Source organism: Hipposideros armiger, unplaced genomic scaffold (assembly GCF_001890085.2).
Source record: "Hipposideros armiger isolate ML-2016 unplaced genomic scaffold, ASM189008v1 scaffold_261, whole genome shotgun sequence".
Classification (NCBI taxonomy): domain Eukaryota; kingdom Metazoa; phylum Chordata; class Mammalia; order Chiroptera; family Hipposideridae; genus Hipposideros; species Hipposideros armiger.
In genome coordinates this window covers 1,801,954-1,829,519 of record NW_017731611.1, presented here as the reverse complement: position 1 = coordinate 1,829,519, position 27,566 = coordinate 1,801,954, and the positions used below count along the sequence as shown (strand labels likewise).

Sequence of the window (27,566 nt, the reverse complement as noted above, 5' to 3'; positions counted from 1 at the left end):
AAAAAAAAATATTTTAGTGTTGGCCTTTAAGTATAAGCTATCATTTTAATCCTGAAAATAATGATGATAAAAATGTTAAATATCATTATACAATTAATAATAAAAAAATAACTACCAATTTTAAGGGTCTGCCATATTCTTAGCACAATTCTGAGTGCTTTCTGTATCTTACAAGAATATAAGTGTTTTAAAGATGTTATTCCCACTTTACCTCTGAGGCTCCTTTAAATTTACGGAAGTCACACCGAAATGTAATAATCAGGATGTCCCACACAGTTTTGTGACCTCCATTTTTTAGCAAATATGCCTTCTTTTACGTTATCTAGTATAGAGTAGGTAGGTAGTAAATGTTTGTGGAATTTCATTGCCCTCCCCCTAAATTGCTGTGTTTCTTTTGGTATATATTTTATATGTTGGAGTACAACTTAAAAGTCAGTGACTGACATAATTAAGACTTTGATTGAAAGAAACTAAACTATACCCTGTTTTGAATTAAAGTGAGATTATGTTTTCCCATATCTGATTTATTAGTAATCCTGATTTCCATTAGCAAGTTAGAAAAGGTCTGTGTTTCACAGACTGAAAAGTATACTAATGATTAATATAGGTTAGCCATCAGATGTTCTGTTTATTTTTTCCCCATACTTTAGATTTAAAAATAAGGTTTTATCTTAGATTTCTAATAGCAAGAATTGGTAAATATGAGCTACTAATTATATTTTGTTTCTTCACCAAGATCAAAGTTCAAGACTTCCAGCTCACTAATTCCCCCTCCCGCCCCCCAGGGACAAATGAATTGCTTTATTATATTTGACTTGTGATTAACTATTTTCTTTAATTCATTTTTTCAACCCTTCCTCCTCCTACCCCTCCCTCCCTGCTTTCCTCCCTCCCTCCACCCCTACCTCTCTCTGGCTCTCTCATTTTACCCTTAGTAAGGGCATTTGTTCTTTGTCTTTTCAAGTTTGTCACTTTAGGTTTTGGTTTGGGGGTTAATTAAGCAACTTGTTATTCCCCCTCCTCAAATAGGTCTGTGATGAATAGGTTGTTTGAGTTATTCAAATGTTTCATGATTAAAAAACAAAGCCATTTCTCCTGCCACAGAACAGTTGTCATTGCTTCCACCTTTGGGTTTGAGATTGCAGGAATGCAATTGCTGCAGAAACCATTTATCCCTTTATGACCTCACCCTGATGAGCACCACATGCGGTTAGGTTGACAACTTTGGTGCTATCACTAGATGCACTGCCACACTTATCTCTTCAAAAGGAAGAAAATACCACAATTCAGAAAAACCACATTTTTTTCTCTTAAAACAACTTGTTTTTTCTGTGTTTGTTTTTGTTCTAATGTTTTGAACTGGGTGTTTGCTGCTGGTAGTGTGCTGTGAATGCTAACTTTGTGCTGTGAATGATCTTTAGAGGAAGAAGCAGAGCCTCCCAGCCATGAGAAAAATTTGATATCTGTGTTGTGAAGTTCTTATAAATTGTAATGGAAGGAATTGACAAGTAGGAATTCTGTAGTTTGGGGCTGGCCATTGGCCCTATAGGCTCTTGATGATTACAATTTGAAAATCTCAAAGTAAATATGATTCAGATCTTGGGAAGATTAATCAGATTAATTAAAATTTTAACACAGTCTCTCTTTGATTAAAACAAATTGTTAGTTAAGGCCACAAGAAAGCATAAACTGGCTGCATGATCCCTGTATATTTCTCAACCACCTCCAAAAAATTAGAATGATTCGCCAATACTTGGTAGAAAACTAATCACTTTGTTGTTTTTTATGGTTATTGTGTATTTAAAGGCTGCACCTCTTCAAATATGTTTTGAGTAGTTTTGAAATTTATGTTACATGTTGTTTTAAGCCCAATCAGATAACTAAATTTTTCTAATTATTTTTCCTTCTAGCTCATTTTCACAAAAAGAGAATTTGGGAAGTACACAATTTCCAGGCAAAACCATCTGGAAATTGAATTCTTAAAATTCTTAAAACCACCTAGCCAGCCTGCCTCCCAGCCTTCCTTCCTGGCTTCTTTTCTTCCTTCCTTTTTTGGGGGTATTTAGTATCACTTGTGAGGCCAGTTCTGTGATGGGCATCTACTGTGTGATATCCACTTAATCCACTGGTGTGAAAACAACACAGACTTATTTTCTCCCTTTTGTAGGAAATTGCATTCCAACTATTTTTTTTTTTGACATCTTTAATTTCAGAGGTTGCCAATGATCAGATCAGGGTCAAGATCAATTTCAAATATTATAGTAAGAAGAGGTAAGAAAAATGAGATCTTAACTTTCTGGTCTCCTGAACTACACATCTCCATTAACGAACTAAAGTTATGTGGGTGTGAAATTTGGTATAGACGCAAGGCGGGTTGAGCACCTTTTGTCTCATATTAGTTGTGGAATGTGGAGATCTGAGTTTACATAGGGGCACTGATATTTCATGGCCAACAATGGGTTCCTTAAGGCTTTGTCATTTCAAATTGGCATGAGGTCTGGTTATTGATGCTCTAAACATATATGAGCCTGCCTCCCAGAGAACTTATTTGCAGCCATACTAACGTGTCTTGACACTCTTGCCAACAGTTCTAGGGGCCCTTGACGTGGTTTACTTTATATAGTCACTACACAGGTTTTAGGGAAGATTCAGCCAAAATTTCTGGGATGAATTTCTATAGATAAGAAATACGTTGGCTTTAAAAATTAAGAGGTTTGAGTCTGTTTTGAATTTGGATATCAAATGAATCTGAGCACATGACATTTTAATGCCGTTTGTCTTTTCAAATAGATTTACCTTCTAATACATGTGACGACAGGACTTTGCTCATCAGCTAAAACATACATTTCAGAGGAGTTGTTACCTAAAATGTTATCATAAGGCATAAGAAAACACATGATTTAAGTTGCCTTTCATGAACATAATTAAGAATTAATAAGCCAGTACCAGTGGCTAGTCCCCAGAATTTCCACTGTTTTGCCTTTTGTGACCTGTGTTATTAAAAGTCCATTATTTTTACAGACTTTATTAAATTGGATCTTATTAAAGCATTCTATATTTGCATTTGGTCTTTCATAATTCATTATTATTATGACATTTACTTTTTACCATCAGATCTGAAAACATATCATAAGCTACCCTTTTCTCTTGAAAGAAATGCTAATTTCAAACAGTCCTCTAATAGAAGAGAAAAGCTTTATCAGTTTTTTCATTTATTCCAGATCGTGTTAAGAATACTAATGCTAGACTTCGGTATGCTAATATCTCTGAGCTTTTTTGGTCAAAAGCTTAGAATTATTATTTTTATCCCATACTGAGTATGAAACTAGAAGACCTGAAACTATTAGAGAAAACATGATTCTGAAGTACAATTCTTGATTCTAAATACTTGTGAAAATGTTGCTAAATCTTGTTTAGATTCGGATGATGCTAGTCAATTTAACTTTGTACCACACGATATTTGTCCTATTTAAGAAATTGTTTTCTCTTAAAATTCATTTTGTTTGTTTTTCTCATAGTATATGGTAGTAAGCTTACAATGTTTGAGACTAAGATTCCTATGCTGTCAGCCCCAGGCAGCATTTAGGGTGTGCTGCCTGCTTTTCTATATGATAATCATTTCTGCATCATTTATGATATAGTCGAAAATTCAATATAGCAAAATTTTACATATTGATATCAGACAAGCTGTCTAATTTTAACATAACTAATACAACACTTAATGAGTTTTTTGTCGGGGTACTAGTAAATTTATTAAACTCTGAAATGGAACTTAATGTTGGATTTTGTCTCATTCTAGATTTCTGACAATGTGCAATCGACACTTTGGCAGTGTAGTTGCACAAACCATTCGGACTCAAAAAACAGATCAGTTTCCACTTTTTCTGATTATCATGGGAAAGCGATCATCTAATGAAGTGTTAAATGTGATACAAGGTAAGGTTCATGTCACAAGAGGAGTACAGTGTCTCCTTGTGTATGTGATAACCTTATAATATTTACCATAAAAATTGACAATAATTCTCTGTGTTGGCGAATATCTTTGCATTTGAAAATATAGAACTTCCTGAAGAAGAACAGCTTCAAAAAATATAGGTGTTGTGAGAAATGAAATATGCTACATGAAAATCCAACAGAGATGTCTTAATAAAATTGCACAGCCCTTGGGACATAGGATAATCATGTGTAATGTTCAGATTGCTAAATTCTCTAATCTAGCAATTAAGTCATAAGCAGTTGTCAAATACAATATTTCATATATATGTGTATATAGAGAGATTTCTTGCTATAATGTTGATTAGTTGAAAGAAATGCTTCTCTTTAGCTATCTAGAAAACAAAATGACTGGATATAGCAAAAGGAATTGTTTACAGTGGCAGTTGTTTCCCCTTATTATTTGTGTGAATCTATGTCTAGAATGCAACCCTGAGGCATGAAGCTTTAGGATACCTGTGAATTTAAACTTTACACAAAATAATTGGTTTTTCCATTCTTTACCAAAAAAAATAAATGAATGATTTTTGTTACTTTTACTAATATACCCCAAAGATTCGTATAAAATATGACCTATTCATGGCAAAGCTTAAATTAAAAACAATGTATCTTCTCTATGCCACAGGGAAAAAGATGTTCCAAGTTCCCTAAGCTAAAGCTTGTGTCTGACATACTTAATTTCTGCCCCTATCTAAGTCAAAAGTTCTGCACCAGATATTGTGATAGGGGGAGGGTGTGTTAAGTTAATTCTAGTGCCTTTAAAATTCAAACAAAATAAAACCTCTGGTATTTTATGTTTTCTCCATAACGAGAACATTTACTTTCATAAATAATGTTAAAGACCTGCTCGGCAAATGAATTGCATAGCGTACATGGGTAATGAAGATGATATTTTATTCTTGTTTTCCCTGTTAGAGGCAATAATGTAGTAGCTAGTGGTTCTCAAAGTGTGGTCCATGGATCCTGGAGGTTCCCTAGACCCTTTCAGGGAATCCATGAGGTGAAAATTATTTTCACAATAGTAATAAGAACTTTTTTATTTTTTTGCCTTTTTCACTCTGTTGACATTTGCACTGGTGGCACAAAATCAATTTGTAAAACTTCTGGCACCTTAGTACAAATCAATGCCATGACACAAAAGTGTGCTAGTAGTCATAGTCTTCCATATACATGCAGTTAAAAAAATTATTACTTGTATTAAATTTTAACCCTTTGTATAGCTTGTGTGACACAATGGGAGTCGTGCATGAGTAAAGAGATCCATTCAAAGGGCAAGAGACACCAGTGAACTTTAATATAACAAAGTACAAAAAGTTTATTGATCTGATTTCAAATTCCTCATGTACCTCACCTTGAAGAAACTTCTGCTTGTCAGTTTAGGTGTCTTAAAGAAGAATATCTACAATTAGCTATTGAAATACTCTTCCCTTTTTCATCTACATGTCTGTGAGGTCAAGTTTGCTTCATAAATTTCAACCAAGACAATATATTATAATTGGTTTAATGTAGAAGTAGATATGAGAATCCAGGTGTTTTCTAAGAGGTCTACAAAAAATGTTAAAACAATGCCACTCATCTCACTAAACCTTTTTTGGGGAACTTAGAGTCATTTTTCATAAAAATGTTATATTTATATTAACATGTAATGGGTTTATTATTGTTACTTTTAAATAACTTGATAAGTATGTTTTAAATGTTACTGTTTTAATTTCTAACATAGTAATGTTGATAAGTATAACCCACATAAACCAAAAATTCTTTAGGGATCTCAATAGTTTTTAAGAGTATAAAGGGGTTCTAAAACCAAAAGTTTTGAAAACGACTGCAGTAAGCTAGAAAGAATAAATTTGCCCTGAACTGCACTAACTGGTACATTTTTTCCATCTTGGATCATTAAGGGATTAGATATAAAGTACCTATGAGTCCAGTTTGACAGTGAATTCTTCCAATTAGGGCTGAAGCATAGTTGATAAACAGTGGCTTAAGCCTAAAATTAATGGTCAGTATATAGTCACCTATACAACTATGTTATTTTCCCGTTGATGATTCCAGTACTCTATGTAAAGTATTCATGCCCTGGACTTGGAGTCTTTGTCACTACAGTTTACAAATATGAAATGGAAACCCAAAAATTTGCTCGCTAACAAAATCTGCATTGAAGGAGATCCTAAACTTTTTGTTATTTGCCATACCTATTAATAATAACTACCAGTGATTGTGTGTGTACTATATACCAGGCACTTTATAGTATCTCTAATCCTTCTAAGAATCCTACAAAGGCAGTGTTATCTTTATTTTGCAGATTAGGAAATTGATCCTTAGAGAGCTACACTCACTCAATTATTCATTTGTTTACTAAGTGAATATTTACTAAGCCCTTATCATGTGCAAGACATTTCCAGGTACCAGATCATATAATTTGTAAATGGTGAAACTAAGGTTAGAACTATGACTACAAAACCAGTTTTGCATTCTCTGTACCATGATACCACACCAACATAATATTTGCTCTCCACCTCTTTTATTGAGAAAGTAGTACTGAGATGTGACCAAATTAGATTTTTTTTTTTTTTTTTTGCTGAAGACCACAGATGCGCCCTAACCCTGTGCTTCCAGTGGACATAAGGAAAATTGGGAAAAGGGCCATTGAAAGAGCATGTTAGTCAATCCCTATTTTGGAAGAAAACCAGCAAGATACTAGCTATTGGTTGTCTCAGTGGTGGTCATTTCATTAATGGGACAAGAATACCCCTTTTTAGGCCCTGGAGAAAGACTCTTTTGCCCATAAATTTGAAAGAACGGGAGAATTGCTATCTCTCTATGTATCCTCATTAATTTCTCTCTTGTAGATACATCCAAAACAAATAACAGGACTTAATGCATTCAGGAAATGGCATACATGGGCTATATGTTTGTTATGAACTTGGACATGGAATAAAATAGCATTAAGGAAAATCAGACATTTTAAATACCCTCTTCATAAAGATTATAGTATAGTCATTTGAAACCAGCTGAAAGGGGAAAATTTCACTTTGGCAAAAAAAATAAAATTTTTTCAGAAATTGAATTACCATTTTTTTCACCAAATTTTAGTAATAGGAAGCAATTCTAAGTTAACAGTGTATTGAGGTGACAAAGTGGACAGGCTTTGAGTCAGACTTACACAGCTTCAAATCCTGGACCCACCACTTAACCAGCTTGATCTTGGGTGGGCAGGTTACTTGAGCACTGTAAGCCTCATTTTCCTTCTCTTTAAAATCTAAATCATGACACCTTTGTAGAATTACTATACAGGTTAAATGAGATAACATATCAAGTGTTTAGCCTTGTCATTAGCATATAAACAAACAGTAGTTGTTAACAGTGTAATTAAGTAAACTTGAAAGAACTTTTGATCCTCATGACTTGGACATTCTTATTTATGGTACTAAAAATCCTTATTAAAAGACAGAGAGAGCAAGAGAGAAGAGAGAGAGAGAGAGAGAGAGAGAGAGAGAGAGAGAGAGAGAGAGAGAGACTCAGACNAGACTCTTCCCTCAAATCTAAATATTCTGATATTTCAATTGCCAGTATATTGCTTTACTCTTTTTTATTGAACATATGAAACTTTTCAATGAAAGAATTTTAACTAGTGATAGCATACTAATCTGTAAGTTTTTTTTTAAGACTGTGGTTAATTCTTACTGATTAATTCTACAATGACTTTCCATTTTATAATAACTAATGTGAAGTTTGGCAATCTCCATGTGTTGCTAGGTAACACAACAGTGGATGAGTTAATGATGAGACTCATGGCTGCAATGGAGATCTTCTCAGCCCAACAACAGGAAGATATAAAGGATGAGGTAAGGTGAAAGGTTAAGTAGACCTTTAATAGGATTTTGCTGAGATAATTTATCAGATGACAATGGTTGCCTGTGCCATGATTGATAAGTAAGGATGATGAAGATGCATTTCCAGATTAGCCAAGGACTTCTATGCCATTGAGTTTACCTTTTAGTCCATTCTTTCGTCGACCCCACAACCCAACAATTTGTTTAACTTTATGGACACTTACACTTTGCTAGATTTGCTGTGGTGGCAAGAGGTCAATTTGCAGGAAATGAATTCCAAAGCATATTTACAGAAGAAACTACAGTCCAGGAAACCCTGTCTACTACATGGGTTTTTCACTAACTTTTAAGGTCATTTTTACTCTTTTTAAATATTGAGATTGATTAGAAATAAATGCATTTTGTATTGGAACATATTTTGAGGCCCTGTGAGAATTAGTGAAAGATCTCCAGAATTCTGAATTTCTCAGCTTCCTGAACATATTCAAATGGAGTAGATGACATGAGCATGGGAACTCAAATAAAATGATAACAACAGCAATATTGGTAATGACAGTGGTAGTCAACACTTGCTGAATATTTATAATGTGCCAGGCACTGTGCTAAGAATTTTACATTTATCATCTCATGTGATCCTCAGAACAACCCCATGAGGCTGTATATGAATCAAGAGTTCTGGCAGGAAACAGATGGCACTTTCAGACTGTTTAATAAGGGGACTGTTTGTAAAGGCATGGGCAGGGTTTATGAAAGTCAGCAACTATACTACAGACTCAAGGGCTGAAGGAAGCCCTTACTACTAGGAGAGGGGGTATATATGGATAGGACTGCTTCTGATAGAAGGGTATAGCCAGCCCTTGGTGACCTGGTAGGGGGACACCAGGGAATAGCTTCGTTTTCCTTCCACACTGATCTCCTGCTAGTACCTCCTGTTGACCTAAGCCAACTAGAAGCTAAAAGGCTAGAGAACCTCCCTGCACAAAAAAGCTAGATGGAGCATGACTACTGAGGGCCGAATGGTAGATAATCCAGCACAGATTGGCTTTATTATCTCTACTTTTTAGTTGAGAAAACTGAGGATTAAAAAGGTTAAGTTAATTTACCCAGTGTCATACAGCCAGTGGAGCCTATAATAATGTCAAGTAATCATTAGTGCTTAATCAGTCAAGAAATTCCTAGATTTAGAAAATAGCTTTAAGATAAAATATAAAGCAAATTTTAGCATTTGTTAATTTGGGATGCTAAGGTCACAGATATTTATGAAATTATCCTTTTTAATTTTGTTTGTTTTTAATTAAATAAAAAGAAGATTTCCGTAGAACAAATAAGGGAGGGTGTGGTTTCTGGGCAACAATGAAAAGTTTCCAGGTATAGTGAATGTTTTCAGTAGAATAATAGCCTTTAGCTATTGCAAATAGGAAACATGTAGATGATTTAATACAACCTTGTACAACTGTATTTTCCTTTATTTACTTGTCTGTCTTTCATTAGACTGTGACTTTGTTAAGAGCAAGGGTTGTATCTTAGTCACATTTGTAACTCTATCCCCATACAGTGTACCTAGGACAAAGTAGGCAGTCAGTAATATTTGCCAGATGATTGAATAAATGAATACTTGGAAGAATTTACATGAAATAATGTTACTTTAAAAAATACTAGATTACAGTGGTATAAAACTTGATAGATCCACATTAACAAATGTGCAAATGTGGAGTGCTGTAACTAGTTCAGAGTTTTAATGCTCATTAGGTTTCTTTTATATCTGTAAAAACACTAAGTTTTTCTTAATAGTGTATCATTTACTCTGAGGGATAGGTAATCAAGTATACGGTGGTTTATCTGTTACTCTATAAATTGACAGTGACATTTCAAAAATAATGAAGTACTGTACTTAGTTAGGAATTTGTAATAATGGGTGTGTTGCCATTCAAGATTACATTTATCCTAGAATATAGGCATTGATCGACAATAATTCACTAAACACATTCTTCAGCCATTTAAATCTTGAGTCTCATTAGTACTAGACTTACAGATTATGCTGTATAATAATATGAATGCACAATATTTGCATACATATTCCCAGTTCATTCTTTCATCTTAATTTGTGTTCCTCATAATTCATTGGTAACGAAATTGACTTTAATTCCTTTAATACTGAGCACAAAATTGAATGTGAGGGTTACAGGAAAAATCCAAGGCTTCATATAATTGAAATTTTTATTGAAATTTAATTGCAAGAGGTAAGGATTTCTTTGTTTTTAGAGTGCCTTCATGAAAGCTATCATTCAGGTCATAAGTAAGTTCCTAAGAGAAGCTTTCCTAAGTTTAAAGACTTCTTTTGGACTATGCATAGATCATAATGATTTGGTATCTGCTGAGTGTATGTGACAAGAAACACTGTTCCTTGTAATTGTGAATTTACCTTGACTTTTTTTTTTTTAAATTTTAAATAAGACTTTATCTTAAGCTTGCTGTTAAAATCAAATTCATGAACAGGTTTGGATGATGGCTTCCTAGGCCTGAAATTATTTAAGCTTAGCTTTGGTCCAGTTACATCCATCCTTTCAGTGATTCCATTATGTTAGTGCAGCCAGAGATACCTATACTATATAAAGCTTTTATTAAATAAAACCAAACCCAAACCATATCCATACTATGAGTCATTCTTCAGTGGCCCAGAATGGACTAACCTTTATATCACTAATTGTTCTATCTCTCACCAGAAGTATATGTTATGTGAGCCTCTTTGTTTTGATAGAACTGCTAATAGCTTTATTTATAGATATTTCCATTAATGATGACAGTTTGGCTTTCTAAGTGTTTACTGAGCATTTATCAAATGTATATAGCACTGGACTAGATCCTCAGGACTGGAGGTGCTTTGCTCCAATGAGGGGCTATTGGTGAAGAAGGGATAAGGAGGAAAGCAATTATTACTATGTGACAGTAACCACAATCTATTTTTTATTTTAGCCTTGTTCCAAACAATAGATTTTTTCTAACATGTAAATGGATTCAATTTTTTTCATACGCACAATTTTTTAGCCATGAGTAATCTAGAACCCTCTGATTATCAAGAAATTATAATAGTTTCTTATCTATTTATTGTTTCATTCATTTGATTGTTCATCCATTCAACACTCATTTTTTAGAATCCTCTATCATAGGTGTAAGGATTACTCCTTTTCAGTCTAACCTCTCTGACTAACGTGTATCTGAGCAGTAGCTCATTTAATTGTCCCAGTCCAGATGTTGGAGATCAGGGCAAATTTCAAGGGCAGCTACATCATTCTCATTTCTTCGGTAATTCTAATGCACTGGTGGAACATGGGCAACATATGCCGGAAGGTAGGCTTATCTTACAAGGTTCTGATTCAGGACTTAAAAACAATACTGCCACCGCACAGAGAACGTATGCTTATTGGCTCATGGCAGCTTTCTGTGTTGCCAAAGGAAATTGTTGCCTTTGTGATTTGTGCTATGGAATGTGTAACTTTTTTTGTCCTAAACTTTATCTTTATCTTACTGTTTTAAGCACTCTGCACCTTTTCCTTTCCTCTCTTTAAAATCTCCTCATTGTCGTGCCCATTCTCTTTCCAGAGCTAGCAATGATAAATAGGATTCCTACCAAAAGGGCAGAAGAGTTCCATTTTCTCCACATTCACTTGTCATTTTAATAATAGCCATTCTAACAGGTGTGAGGTGATATGTCACTGTGGTGTTGATTTGCATTTCCCTGATGATTAGTGAGGTTGGGCACCTTTTCACGTACCTGTTGGCTATCAGTATGCCTTCTTTAGAAAAATGTCTGTTTAGATCCTTTGCCCATTTTTTAATATGATTTTTTTTTTGCTATTGAGTTATATGAGTTCTTTATATATTTTGGATGCTAACCTCTTATCAGATATATGATTTGCAAATACTTTCTCCCATTCTGTAGGTGGCCTTTTCATTTTGTTGACAGTTTCCTTTGCTGTACAGAAGCTTTTTAGTTTGATGTAGTCGCACTTGTTTATTTTCTTTTGTTGCCTTTGCTTTTTGTGTCAAGTCCAAGAAATCATCACTAAGACTGATTTCCAGGAGCTTACTACCTATTTTTCTTCTAGGAGTTTTATGGTTTCAGGTCTTACATTCAAGTCTGTAATACATTTTAAGTTAATTTTTGTGTATGGTGTGAGATAGTGATTCAGTTTCATGATTTTGCATGTGGCTGTCCAGTTTTCAAAGCACCATTTACTGTTGCTTGTATGTTCTTGGCTCCTTTGTTGTATTAGGGTAATGCTGGCCTTGTAAAATGAGTTTGAAAGTGTTTCTTTCTCTTATTAATTCTTCTTTAAATGTTGGTAGAATTCACCAGTTAAGCCATCTGGTCCTAGACGTTTTTTGGTGCGAGGTTTTTGATTACTGATTCAGTCTCCTTACTAGTAATCAATCTGTTCATTTTTGTTTCCATCTTGATTCAGTTGTGGTAGGTTGTATGTTTCTAGGAATTTGTCCATTTCTTCTAGGTTATCTAATTTGTTGATGTATAATTGTTCATAGCAGTCTGTTATGATCCTTTGTATTTCTGTGGTATCCGTTATAATGTCTTTCCCTTTCATTTCTGATTTTATTTATTTGAGTCCTCTCTTTTTCTTGGTGTGTCTAGCTAAAGATTTATTGATCTTTTCTATTATCTTTTTAATCTGTTTCACTTATTTCAGCTCTGATCGTTGTTATTTCCTTTCTTCTACTAACTTTGGGCTTTATTTGATCTTTTCTAGTTGCTGAAGATGTAATGCTAAGTTGTTTATTTGAAATCATTCTTGTTTCTTGATGTATGCATTTATTGCTGTGAACTTGTCTCTTAGAACTGATTTTGCTACATCCCATAAATTTTAGTATATTGTATTTCCATTTTCATTTGTCATTAGGTTTTTAAAAAAAAAAAGATTTTATTGGGGAATTGGGGGAGGGGAAGTGTTGGGGAATTGGGGAAGGGGACCAGCTAAGTTGTTGTTCTTCAATCTTCGTTGTGGAGCATGCCAGTCGCTGTCTGGCACAGACAGCGACCGGCAAGGTGCTGTGTTCAATTAGTTCAATTAGTTGTGGGTGGGTGTAGCCACCATTCCTTGCAGGTGTCAAACCAGCAGCCTTGTTGTTAAGAGTGCACGCTCTATCCACTGAGTCATCCAGGTGGTACTCAGCTCAAGGTGCCGAGTTCAGTCTTAGTTGCGGGTGGGCGTAGCCCACCATCGAACAAGCAACCTTGTTGTTACACCAGCTGAGCCATCCTGCCACCTGTTGGCAGCTCAGCGGCAGCTCAGTTCTGGTCTGGAATCAAACCAGCGACCCTATTGCTCAGAGCTTGCACTCTTGAGTGAGCTCTTACCCAACTGAGCCACTTGGCCAGCCCCTAATTAATCTTTTGATTTCTTCTTTGACCCATTGGTTGTTCAATAGCTTGTTGTTGAATCTCCACATATTTGTGAATTTTCCAGTTTTCTTCTTGTGATTGATATCTACTCTCATACCATTTTGGTTGGGAAAGATGCTTGATATGGTTTCAGTTTTAAGTATATTAAGACTTGTTTTGTGGCCTAACATATGATCTATCCTGGAGAATGTTGCATGCACACTTGAAAAGTATGTGTATAATTTTCTTTTGCATGGAATGTTCTGTATGTGTCTGTTAAGTCCATCTTGTCTAACATGTTTAAGTCTCATGTTTACTCATTTGTTTTCTGTCTAGATCAGTGGGTCTCAACCTTCCTAATGCCATGACCCTTTAATACAGTTCCTCATGTTGTGGTGACCCCCAGCTATAAAATTATTTTCGTTGCTACTCTATAACTGTAATTTTGCTACTGTTATGAATCGTAATGTAAGTATCTGATATGCAGGATGTATTTTCATTGTTACAAATTGAACATAATCAAAGCATAGTGATTAATCACAAAAACAATATGTAATTATATATTGTGAACTATTTATTTCTAATTACAAACAAATGAAATTTTGTCTTGAAGCATGGAGACGGATAGAGGAGCAGTGGTGTCTCAGTTCCTAAGACCATCGAAAATATGTGTTTTCTGATGGTCTTAGGGGACCCCTGTGAAAGGGTCGTTCGACCCCCAAAGGGGTCACGACCCACAGGTTGAGAACCACTGGTCTAGATGATCTATCCATTGATGAAAATGAGGTAGTAATGCCCCCAACTATTATTTTATTGTTGTCCATTTCTCCCTTTAAGTCTGTTAATATTTGCTTTATATATTCAGGAGCTCCTATGTCGTATGCATAAATATTTTTAAAAGTTTTTTTTATCCAGTGATTATTTTTTTCCTCCACAATTAGTCCCAATAACAGATGATAATTTTTCATCCTGGTTTGTATATTCATTTTATAAATGTGTATTGCTCTTTTCCCATGTACCAGACACTAGGTAAAGCATCGGCAACATAGCTGTGAGCAAAATAGACACAGCCCTTGGGCTTACAACCCAGAAGTTCTAATAAAACCTATAATGTGATCAGGTGGATGAAATCCCAGGAGCACCTAGCCAGGTTGAGCTGGACATGCTTTGTAGGCATCTTGACATGGAGCACACAGAAAGGCACTTGCACTCTCCCAGTGTAAGCTATGAGGCAGGTAAAGCAGGCAAGAATGAAGATGATAATAATAGCCACTCTTCAGATTCCTGCTACATGCTAGGCATAGTTCTGGTCTCCAGGGCAGTGTTTTTCATTGGATGACTGGATGACTGGAGTACTCAGTTACCTACCAAGGAATCTAGGCAGCTAGGTGTGAAAAAGCAATGTAATCAATTTTGTTCCCTCCAAATTCCATTTCATTCATTGTATCTGTTACAATTAGACTGCTCATATATAACAAGGATTGCACTGATGACAAATATTCATTTAACTTTGGCTTTTGAACTTCTGTGTCATTCACGTTACTGTTAAATTTACACTCATTTAACTTTATTTTTAAATGTATTTTAAAATATAGCTAACATACAACATTGTATCAATTTCAAGTGTACACCATAGCTATTCAACATTTATATACCTAAAGAAGTGATCATCATAAATCCAGCAACCACCTGACACCATACAACTCTATCACAACATTATTGACTATATTCCCCATGCTGTATGTTACATCCCCATGACTTGTTTTATACCTGGAAATCTGAGCCATTTATTGCCCTTCCCCTCCCCCACCCCATTTTTAGTTTTTCAATTGCAGTTGACATTTAGTATTGTTTTATATTAATTTCAGGTGTACAGCATAATGGTTAGATATTTGTATAATTTAAGAAGTGATCCCCCTGACTAGTTTATTACTTACCTGGCACGATACATAGTGATTACAGTATTATTGACTATATTCTCTATGCTGTACTTTACATCCCCATGACTATTTTGTAACTACTAATTTGTACTTACAAATTAAATCCTTTCACCTTTTAAAACCTGTCCCCCAGCTTCCATCTCATCTATCACCCCAATAAGCCTAGTATCCATCTGGTACCATATATAGCTATTACAATATTATTGACAACATTCCTTATGCTAAACCCTGCATCCCCATGACTTCTTTCTAACAACCAATTTGTACTTCTTAATCCCTTCCCATTTTTCATCCACCCCCTCAACATCTCCCATCTGGAAACTATCAAAATGTTCTCAGTACCTATGAGTTTGTTTCTGTTTTATTTGTTTCTTTATTTTGTTCTTTAGATTCCGCATATAAGTGAAATTACATTGCATCTCTCTTTCTGACACTCCACTCAGCAAAATACCCTCTAGGTCCATCCATGCCGCTGCAGATGGCAAGAACCCATGCCCATCTATGGCCGAGCAATGTTGTGTATACGCATATGTACCACCTATTCTTTATCCTATCTTCCATCAACGGACACCTAGGCTGCCTCCACATCTTTGTAAACAATGCTACAATGAACATGTGGATGCACTCGTCTCCTCGAAGTATAATAGCATTTTGGGTTTCTTTAGATAAATACCAAGAAATGGAATTACTGGGTCCTTCTTTGTCTCTTGTGGCCTTTGTTTTAAAGTCTATTTTCCCTGGTATAAGTATTGCTACTCCAGCTTTTTTTTCTTGTCGTTTCCATTTTCATGAAATACCTTTCTTCATCCCTTTACTTTCAGTCTGTGTGTGTCTTTCAATCTGAACTGAATCTATTGTAGGCAGCATATGTAAGGGTCTTGCTTTCTTATTCATTCAGCCACCCTATGTTTTTTATCGAAGCATTTAATCCATTTACACTGAAAGCAATTGTTGATAGATGTGTAGTTATGGCCATTTAATTATTTATATATATATTGGGTTGTTGGAAAAGTCATGATGCATTTTTGCAACGAAAAACATAGAAAAATACATCATGACTTTTCCAACAATCCAATATTTTTTTCCAGTCTTAAAGAAGTCCCTCTAAGATTCCTTGTAATACTGGTTTGGTGGTGATTAACGCCTTTAGCTTTTTCTTTATCTGTCCTTATAAGTTCCTAGTTGCCTTTCTCTTGCTGCTTTTAGGATTCTCTGTTTGTCTTTAACCTTTGCCATTCTAATTATAATGTGTCTTGGTGTGGGCTTCTTTAGAGTCATCTTATTTGGGCTTCTGCACTTCCTGGGCTTGTTCGTCTATTTCATGCCGGGTTGGGAAAGTTTTCCATTGTTATTTCTTCAGATAGGTTCTCAGTCCCTTTGCTTTCTCTCTTTTCCTTCTGGTACCCCTATGATGTGAGTGTTGTTACACTTGATGTTGTCCCAGAGGTCTCTTAAACTGTCCTCATTTTTCTTTTTGATTCTTTTTTTTGCTTTTTGCTATTCTGATTGGGTGTTTTCTGCTACCTTGTCTTCCAAATCTCTGATAGGTTGCTAGGTTGCTTGCCTCTGTTTTGTTTAGTTCTTTTTCTGGAGTTTTCTCCTGTTCTTTCATTTGGAATGTATTTCTTTGTTATCTTATTTTGGCTGCCTTTCTGTGTAAGTTTCTATGATTAGGTAGATCTGCTATGTACGTCTCCCATTCTTGCCAGGTGGCCTCATGTAGTAGGTGCCCTGTGGGGCCCCGTGGCACAGTCTTTCTGCTAACGTGTGCCAGGTGCTCCAGCAGTACCCCTTGTGTGGGTTATATGGGCCTTCCTCTTATATTTGAGCCTTGATTGCTAGTGGCATATCAGTAGGTGGGATTGACCCTCAGGCTGACTGACTGTGGGGTTTGGCCACGTCCACAGTTTACTGGCTACTCTGCTGGCGGCTTATTCCAGGGTGTGGGATTCATCCCAGAGGGCTCTGGTGCCTGTTGAGACTGCCCATTGGGTGTGCCACTTGGTGTTCTGTGGTCTGAAGCCAACCTCCAAGTTGCTATTAAACAACCAATGGGTCAAAGAAGAAATCAAAAGATTAATTTTAAAAACCTAGCAACAAATGAAAATGAAAATACAACCTCCTCTTGGGAGGAGCTCCAGTTCAGGCCCAGGTCAGCCACTGGCTGTGATTGGCTGGGGACTACCTGGAAGGAGCTACAAAGTGATCCACAGTTGGTCACTACCTGTGCTGAACCTGAAAACACGTGGGAGAGGCCATGCTGCAAACTGAGGGTGGCTGCCACCAGAACTAGGACTGGGATAGCTCCACAAAAAGCCAGGACACTCTGAGGCCTGCTTCTAGCTGCTGGCTCCCCGTAAGGTTCAGCTGCTGATAGTGCGGTATGCAGTTGGGTGTGGCAGGGTCTCAGTAAGTCACAGGGATGGAGCAAACAGAGCTCACCACACCAATTCAGACTCACATTTTGCCGTGGGCATGGGGGGAGATTAACACAGGAAAGATGGCACCCACCTGCCGGCTGCTCAGGAGAAGGGCAACTATTCCTCCAGTTGTCGCCCTGCAGCCACACAACTCAGTCTTTCCCTATATGTTCCCAAGTCACTGTCCCTTTGCTGGAGTCCAGAGTGAGTGCCTGCAAATGAGTGAGTCTGTGCCCAGCCCCTTCAAGAAGACATCTGGGTTTCCTGCAGCCTTCTGTCTCACCCAGACATTTAGAATCCCCACTGTTTTTTTACAGCCAGGTGTTGTGAGGTCTCCTTTTTCCGACACCAGTACTCCATGCTGGGGAAACTGATGTGGGGCTAGGATGCCTTGTTCCTTTGGGGGGAACCTCCTCAGCCGAGATATCCCACCAAATTTCCAACAGACATAGAGATTTGGGATCAGCCCATTTTTGCATCTCCTTCCCTCCTAGCAGTCTCAATGTGGGTTCTTCTTTATATCCTTAATTATAAAACTCCTGTTCAGCTAGACTTCATATGGTTCTCCAGGTTGATTGTTTTATCATTTAGTTGTAATTTTGATGTGCTCACAGGATGAGGCAGCCACAGAGTTTATCTACTCTGCCATCTTGGATCTCTGTTCTCATTTTTCCTTTCTCAAATTAGTTATATTCTTAGTTTCCTAAAGTTGATTATGGCTCAAATGTGGTTCATTGAAGTATAATGTTGAAAATAGTATAATAAATTTTGAAAATCAGTGTAATAGTTCAAACTAATTCAATATCAGAGTAAACATAATTTAGAGAACTCCAGTGCTAGTATAGAAGATGCCAAGGCAGCTGACTCTGACAGTGATGATTTCATGCAAAGTGCCATGAAAGAAAATTTTGATTGAGAGGTGAATGTATGAAAATTGATTATATAGGAGAAGCGATCCATTTACCCCTAGTGATAGTGTTTCTCTGTTATGAAATTTTTCATAAAGGCATGAAGCCTTCAAAGTTTTTGTTTGTTAAATCAATAGGGTTTTTTTTCAAAATGAAAAAAATAATACTACTAAAAAAAAAGGTATTGCTCAAAGAAGAAAGGTAACCAAACCACAGAGAAGAAATTGTTTACATTTGCATTCCTTGAAATAGAACTGGAGGCAAATCCTACTACTGCCAAGAAACTTGTAAATCCAACTACAAAGTTAACAATAGACAAGGCTCAAACGAGGTAGCAGAATGAGTTCCTCGGGAAGCACTTCATCAAATGGCACTATTGGATGGCATCCGATGGCAGTAGGATGGTCTGTGGAAGAGCGTAATCACACTGGGCATGCACATTAGGTTGCTTTGCAGTTAGAGGAAATCACTAATATGTACAAAGTAAGAATCTGTTTTGGCGTATTGCTCTATGTACCGTATTTGCCGGCGTATAAGACGATTTTTTGGCCCTGAAAAATATGCCTCCAAGTGGGGGGTCGTCTTATACGCCAGGTACACTTCAGATAGACTGCCCATAGTGCTTGCCCCGTGCCATAGTGGCCTCCCGATGCCCGCCCACTTCATTCCACATACCATTCAGGCATCAGCAGCGCTGCTGGGTGTATGCTCGGCTGTGTGCGATTTTGCGAGTGTGGTAAATTCGGGTTACCGTATATTTCTTTACATATGCATTGAAGATTCGCGATTTTGCGCTATCATGGTGCCTGTTAGAATGTTGAAGAGCTCGCACTTGCGCACTAGTGAGGTCCCAGGGAGATGCTGATGCAAGGGTGGACCAGACTGCTATAGTGACAGGGCGGGCAAACAGGGAGCAGAGACCAATCAAATCAGGCTTTGTATACAGCCAACAGCCAACCACAATACTGCACCATTGTACAGTACAGCATAGAAAATGTCGACCAGTCAAACCCCTATCATCCCTATCATGGCACCAGCCAAAAGAAAGAAGTATAATGCAAATTTTAAACTGAAAGTTATAAACTTTGCTAAGGAAAATAATAATTGTGCTGCTGCAAGACAATATGGAGTAACAGAAAAGATGGTTCGGGACTGGAAATCAAATGAGAAAGCATTAAAGAGTATGCCAAGGGGTAAGTGTGCATTAAGAAGAGGCACCCCACACTGGCCAGAACTCGAAAAACATGTAGCAGACATGGTGGCTCAACATCGCCAAAACGGTTATGTGGTGACACGAAATACAATACGCTTGTTTGCACTTCAGTGGGCCAAATCAAATCTGATATTGTTTTACCTTTTATTTGGTGTGTGGAAGGTGTGCGGAAGAGGGGGTAGTCTTATACGGCGAGTATATAACAAACTCTGTATTTTGAGTGGAAATGTTAGGGGGTCGTCTTATACGCCCAGTCGTCTTATACGCCGGCAAATACGGTATATATATGAGGTAAAAGTAGTCATTGCTCTTCGTGCTGTTTATCAATGAAAAATATATATTACAAGAGAAGATTTTAACTGAATGATTATTTTTACAAACTCTGAGTCATAAAAAGGTGAGGTAGAATCAGTGCTGATGACTAACTGTACTTCAAAGGATACCATCCAGAAAATGAAAAGACGACCCACAGATTGGGGGAAAAAAATCTTTGCAAATCATATACCTGGTAAGGTACTTGTATCTAGAATATGTAAAGAACTATTACAACTCATTAACAAAAGGACAGATTATGCTCACTAAAAAAATGGCAAAGGATCTGAGCAGACATTTCTCCAAGGATGAAATATAAATGATCAATAACCACATGAAAAGATAGTCCACATCGTTAGTCATCAGGCAAATGTAAATCAAAACCACAGTGAGATACCACTTCATATCAATTGCAATAGCTAGAATCAAAAAGTCAGATAACAAGTGTTGGTGAGGATATGGAGAAATCTGAACCCTTAAAGACTGCTAATGGGACAGTCTGGCATTCCTCGCATGATTAAACCTAGTTACAGTATGATCCAGTGATTTCTCTCCTAGTTATATACCTAAGAGAAGTGAAAAGATATGTCCATAAAAAAATCTGTACATGTATGTTTATAGCAACATTATTCATATTAGCCAAAAGTTGGAAACAACCCAAATGTCCATAAGGGATGAATGTGTAAGCAAAATGTGGTGTGTGTGTGTGTGTGTGTGTGTGTGTGTGTGTGTATAATGGAATATTATTCAGCCATATAGAGGAATGAAGTTCTGACATCCCATAATATCAGATAAATCTTGAAAACATTATGCTAAGTGAAATAAGCTAGTCACAAAAGACCACATATTATATGATCCCACTCATATGACAATTCAGAATAGGAAATCTATAGAGACAGGAAGTAGAATTGTGGTTCTTTAGGCTTGGTTGGGGGTAGTGAGTGGACTTCCTGGAAGACAGGAGGGTGATAGCCAGCAGGTATGTGGTTTCTTTTTGTAGTGAATGTTGTAAAGTTGTGGTAATGGTTGCACATATCCATGCACATATCAAAAACCACTAAACTACACACTTTAAATGTGTGAATTGTATGATATGTGAATTATATCTTAATAAAGGTAGAAGAAGGTAAAGGGGGTCAAAAACTATAATTTTAGCAAGGAAGATCATGGCTATTCAAATGAAAAGGATTGCACCTGAATATCAACCCATACACTTCCTTACTAAAGTGAATAGCTGGTAATAATATATTCCTCAAGTCTTGATATGGTTTGGAGAAAATAATGAACATTGCTGTTGTCTTAGGCAGCTTCAAGTAGACATCTTTCTTGTATACTGTTTAAAATAATGGAAAAGGAGTCTAAGATGTTTCTTCTCAGACAGGTATACTGGTTGTCCTAAATCAGTGGTCTCAAGTAAGTGTCACCTGGGAACTTGTTAGAAATGCAGCTTCTCAGGCACCACCCCAGACCTGCTGAGTCAGAACTATGAGGATGCAACCCAGAAATCTTAACACAGTTCATTTTAATGGCTTTAATCAAGAGTTTGATTTTTTTCCTAAAAACTTGATAATTTTCTTCATCCTTCAGTGAATGAAATTGATTATATATAATAGAGGATATTTCAAATCCCCAAATAAAGGCTTCAACAGAACATGAAGATACACATTTAAAGCAAGAGCAACCAAAGAATGAATTAGGAGTCTATTTACCACTATCTCCCAAGGTTAAACAGTCAACCTTTCATAATTTGAGTGTGATAGACTCTTTGACTTAAGTCTGACAGAACTTAAAGTAGTCAGAAATCCCTCCATAATTTGAGTTCTTATTTGATACAGATATTCAAGCATAACTGAAAGAACCAATGAGCATTTGCTTCTTTCTAGTCTTAATAACCTCTAATTCGAATTTTCTAACTTATTAGAAATAAAGAAAAGAAATGAGATATGAAACCTACCCTGCAGCTGAAACTAGGAGTCATTAAACTGGATATAAATAGCCTTGGTGAAATATCATTTACCTTCTAACTTATAACCTATTGTTAGTATTAAAATATTATGGTCTTGGGCCGGCCGAGTGGCGCGATGGTTAAGAACTGGCTCGGGACGCCAGAGGGCCCCGGTTCGGATCCCATATATGAGGGCCAGTGACACTGCCCTCCACAGCTAAGATGCTGAACAACAGTTCAAACTGGAGCTGGGCTGCTGTGAGTCGCCGGCGACGGCATAGGCTGCAGCCCCTGTGGCAGTGGGTTGCCACGGGCTACCGTATGTAGCCAGCAGCCACAGTGAGCGGCCATCCAGAAGCCGGCGACTGATCTACCTCACCCGGGAAGAGTGCAATGATGGTGCCAACTTGGGCCAGTGAAGCAACGTCTTCTACAACTAGACTGAAGAACAAAAAGGACAGCAACTTGTCTGTTCCCCTTCCCCGAATTCCCCAGCACTGTTCCCATCCCCCAATTCCCCAATAAAAATCTTTAAATAAATAAATTTAAAATAAATAAATAAATAAATATATATATATATATATATTATGGCCTACTTTTGTTATCTAAAAATTACCTTAGAAATTTTTCTACAATTGGTGATTTGCCCATTGGCCAGTATCATGTGCTCAGCATTGAAGGAGCTAAAGTAAATTATGGGGAACACAAATTAAGATGAAAGAATCAACTGGGAATATGCATGCAAATATTGTGCATTCATACTATTTATTATACAACATAATCTGTAAACCTGGTATTAATGAGACTCAATTGATAAAGAAAAAGTGTTTGACAAAGTGCAACGGCCTTTCAAAATAAAAAAAACATGTACTAAACTAGGAATAGAAGAGAACTTCCTCAACATAATAAAGGCCATATATAAGAAACCCACAGCTAACATTTATACTCAAGAAATACTTAGAAATAAATTTCACCCAGGAGACCCAAGCTTTGTACACTGAAAACTACAAAATATTGCTGAAAGAAATTAAGAAGACCTAAATAAGTGGAAATACTACCCCCATTTATGTGAGTCAAAGGCTTAATAATTAGATGACAACACTATCCAGATCAGTCTACAGATGCAATGCAGTCCTTATCAAAATACCAAAGGTATTTTTTGCAAAAATAGAAAAACCCATTTTAAGTTCATATGGAATTCCAAGAAATCCCAAACAGCCAAAACAATCTTGAAAAAGAACAAAATGAAGGGTTGAGACGTCTCAATTTCAAAACTTACTACAAACCTACAGTTTCAAACAGTATGATACTAGCATAAGAATAAGCATAGAGACTAATGGAATAGAAAAGTGAGCCCAGAAATACACCCTCATGTCAGTTCATTTTCAACAAGGACATGAAGACCATTCAATGGGAAAGGAATAGTCTCTTCAACAAATGGTGCTGGAAAAACTGGATACCAAGATGCAAAAGAGTGAAGATGAACCCTTAAATAACACCATATACAAAAATTAATTCAAAATGGATCGAAGACCTAAATTTTAGAGCTAAAACTGTAAAACTCTTAGAATTAAACAAGGAGAAAATCTTCATGACCTTGGCTTTGGCAATGGATTCTTAAACCTGACACCAAAAACACAGACAACAAAAGAAAAAATAGATAATTTGGACTTCATAAAAATTAAAAACTTTTGTGCATCAAAGGGCACTATCAAGAGGATGAGAAGACAACCTCCACAGAATAGAATAAAATATTTGTAAATCACATGATAAGGGTTTAATATCTAGAATATGTAGAGAACTCCCACAACTCAACAACAAAAGTCAAGCAGCACAATTCAAAAATGGGCAAAGAGCTTGAATAGACATTTCTCTGAAGAAGATATATAAATAGCCAAGAAGCACAGGAAAAGATGCTCAACATTATTAGTCATTAGGGAAATGCAAATCAAAACCACAATGAGGTGTACCTCACATCCACTAGGATGGCTGTAATAAAAAAGAATGGAAAATATCACATGTGGACAAGGAAATGGAGATATTAGAACCCTCATACCTTGTTGATTGGAATGTAAAATGGTGCAGACACTGTGGAAAATAGTTGGCAGTTCCTCAAAAAGTTAAACACAGAATTACTACGTTACCCAGCCACCCACTTCTAGGCATATACCCAAAAGAATTGAAAACAGGGACTCAGATACTTGTACATGAATGTTTGTTTCAGCATAATTTACAATAGCCAAAAGGTAGAAACAATACAAATGTCCATCAGCAGATGAATTGATAAACATGTGATACATCCACACAAGGAATATTATTCAGTTATAATAAAGATTGAAGTATTATTGATGCATGCTGCAACATGGATGTACCTTGAAGACCTTAAAATGAAAGATACCAGACACAAAAAGCCAATTGTTGTATGATTTCACTTATATGATATATCTTGAATAGGCAAATTTATAACAACAGAGTAGATTAGAGTTTACCAGGGTCTGGAAGTATGGAGTGGCTTGGGGTTTTATTGCTTAATAGGTATAGAGTTTCTATTTAGGACGATGAAAAAGTTATGGAATTAGACAGTGATGATAGCTTGCATAACATTGTGAATATACTTAATACCACTAAATTGTATACTTAACATAGTAAATTGTATATAATGTGTATTTTACCATAATAAAAAAAAAAGGAAACACAAACAGTATAGATAGATGTTCAGCATTTTGAGTGCAGAGAAATTAGAGATTGTGGTGGGCTGGCAATATGAGAAGTTATTGATTCTTGGGCTCAGTAGTTGCTGGACACTACTGGGAACTGACATTAAGTGGGAGAGATTGAAGTTCTGCCTTCAGGAGCCTTCGTCCTGAGCATTTTATTACTCTGTATTTAAACTCCCAACGTTTACCTCTTAGGGAGTCAAAGATGTCAGCTGAAATACCTTAAAGAGGGAAACAAGCATGTGTTGAGGATCTGCTAATGCCAGTACTATGTTAGGTATTTTCTGTAAATTATTTCCTTTAGTTTTCATAATAACCTTAGGAAATAGTTATTATCCCCATTTTATTCGGGAGGAAACTGAGGTCTCCAGAAATTAAATAAATGGCCCAAAGTCATGCAACCGTGTCAAAGCCAGAATAAACTCTTAATGTGCTTTTCATATACATTTGTACCATGATCTCTTCTAAAGCTGAGTTACATGTACATTAAAGATTCATGGGATAAACTGACGCAGCCCTCTTAACAAGATTAAATAGAATCAAAGTGTACTGACATGAAGACTAGGTCAGACATTCCCAGATTCCCAAATATTATATTCTCTTGAGTAAAATAATGAAGTGTGTCATAACTGTCTACTTTTGTGCATGGAATAATGCTCACTGTTAAAAAGTTATACCCACACCGTATTTATTTACATTTTTTGTTCTTAAAGTGCCTGCTGATGGATCTGTTCATTCACGCTTGACACCTCAGAGTAGAAGTTAGTAATTTGTCATATGTGAAACTAATGTAAAGAGATTTATGACTCAACATTGGCATTACAATTCAACACACCTGTTCAGAGCCAGCCCTTCACATTTTTCTTCCTTTGCCTGAGGTGGGGACTTCTTCATGGATTACAGTAACACTTTTTGACAAGCTTAGACTGGGTGGAGCTGCCTTGTAATGACAGAATACAATTGATAATATCTAAGTAATGCATTCTTTTTTTATTTGGGCTGTCAACATTTATTAGCGTAAAAGCAGTCATTGTTAAATAGCTGGCCGAACCTGTCCACTTTTTGTTTTTAGTAACGGTAGGGTCTAACAAACTATGCTTACTTTTCGAACTATTCAATATTAGCTAGCTTTGGGAAATATATCTAGTTATTGTATTTTCTTGTATGTACCATTGTTTTAAAAGTAGCTATCTCAGGGCCGGCCGAGTGACACATTGATTAGGAGTTGGCTTGAGATGCCAGCTCTGAGCAGTAGGGCCCCAGTTCAGATCCCACATAAGGGCCAGTGACACTGCGCCCTCTACAGCTAAGATGGTGAACAACATCTCAACCTGGAGCTGGGCTGCCATGAGTCACCGGCAATGGCATAGGCTGCAGTGGGGCTGGCCGGCAGCAAGCATGAGCTTTCATGAGCTGCCATGAGCCGCCGTGAGCTGCCATCCAATGGCCGGCGAGCGACTGCCTCACCCGGGAAGAGTGCAATGATAATACTAACATGGGCCAGTGAAGCAACATCCTCTACAACTAGACTGAAGAAGAAAAAGACAGCAACTTGTCTGTTCCCCTTCCTCAATTCCCCAACGCTGTTCCCTTCCCCCAATTCCCCAATAAAATATTTTTAAAATAAATAAATAAATAAAATAAAAGTAGCTATCTTAGTGTTCTCCAAATAAAAATTTAAATCTTCTACTTCTTCTAAAGGCTTTTCAACTGCCTATTGAGACCTTTCCAGTGTCATAAACCTGACAGGCACCTAAAGAAATTGTTAACTGAAACTCGTAAGGAAAATTCTTGAAAAAGATTCCAAAGAAATTTTTCATGTCTTAAATATTACTCTAAATATTACTCTATCTTTGGAGACAGTCATATCCTTCATGAATTTTTCTTTCCCATTAGGCAATATATGGCTATGTTTGTGAGAAGGAATTTTGTTGCTGAAAGTACATGTGCATTCTACCTTTACCTTGAATTTAATTGCTACCAGATGGAGGGTCTACCACTGGTTGCTTCTAAGGAGGTTTAAAAAAATAGTGTGAGGGACAGTACTTTTCTTTAAGGAACTTGCTGTCAACACCTGGAAAGCTAAAGCATATTCTTACAAAAATAGTTTGTCACATAACCTAGAAGAAGCCAGAAGGAGCAATCCTTATAGTCAGGAGAGACTTCTTTGAAACGGTTGAGATTTGATCTGGTAGCGGAAAGGACAGAACAGTTTGCAGTGCAGAGGTAAGAGGAAAGAGTGTTACAATGTAGAGCAGGTATGAGCAAAAGAACAGTGAAGCAGTTAAGGTCCAGTTTATGTAAGGCAGAAAATCCGTATAGAAAAATAGCATGAGGAGAAATTCAGTTGCCTACCATTAGTATTTTTAACAAGTCACCTTTGCCTTTTCCAATTATTTTTCTCTGATTTTTATGCCTTTCATGGGGGATCTTGAGAATCCTTTGGCACATTTCTCCCAGTTACAAATTTGCCTTAACTCCAGTTAATCCTATCCAGTTACCTCGCATGCCAGCAAACAGGTAATTGCAATATAGTGTGAAAACACAGGAATAGTAGTAAGTACAAGATACAGAGGTGACACAAAAACTTCTTAGAGGAGGAAACGTTGAGTTTTAAAGGCTAATACGTAGACATCCATCAGGTACACCACCATTAATTCATTTCTTTGGCCCCCAAACCAACACATTTTTATTAAGGACCTGCTATATACCCATATTATGCTAAGCACTAGTAGGTATAAGAATGACACAGTCCTTTAGATGTTCAGTGACATGCAAAGGGTTCAGTATAATGATATAATTCCCATGATGCAAATATGTGTAGGGTGTAAAATCTGCCTATCAAAGTTAGAAAGAAAGGTCCCACAGGAAAAATTCTTTTTTTTTTTTT

At 36.6% G+C, this 27,566-nt stretch overlaps 1 protein-coding gene across 1 annotated transcript in view; it reads left to right on the top strand.

Annotated features, from left to right (window-relative positions):
- FAF1 (Fas associated factor 1) overlaps window positions 1–27,566 on the top strand; it is a 409,817-nt gene that overhangs the window by 305,158 nt on the left and 77,093 nt on the right. The window contains exons 14-15 of the mRNA XM_019656527.1: window positions 3,800–3,936; window positions 7,750–7,838. Coding sequence (XP_019512072.1) covers window positions 3,800–3,936; window positions 7,750–7,838 — 226 coding nt within the window. The remainder of the gene's footprint in view (window positions 1–3,799; window positions 3,937–7,749; window positions 7,839–27,566) is intronic.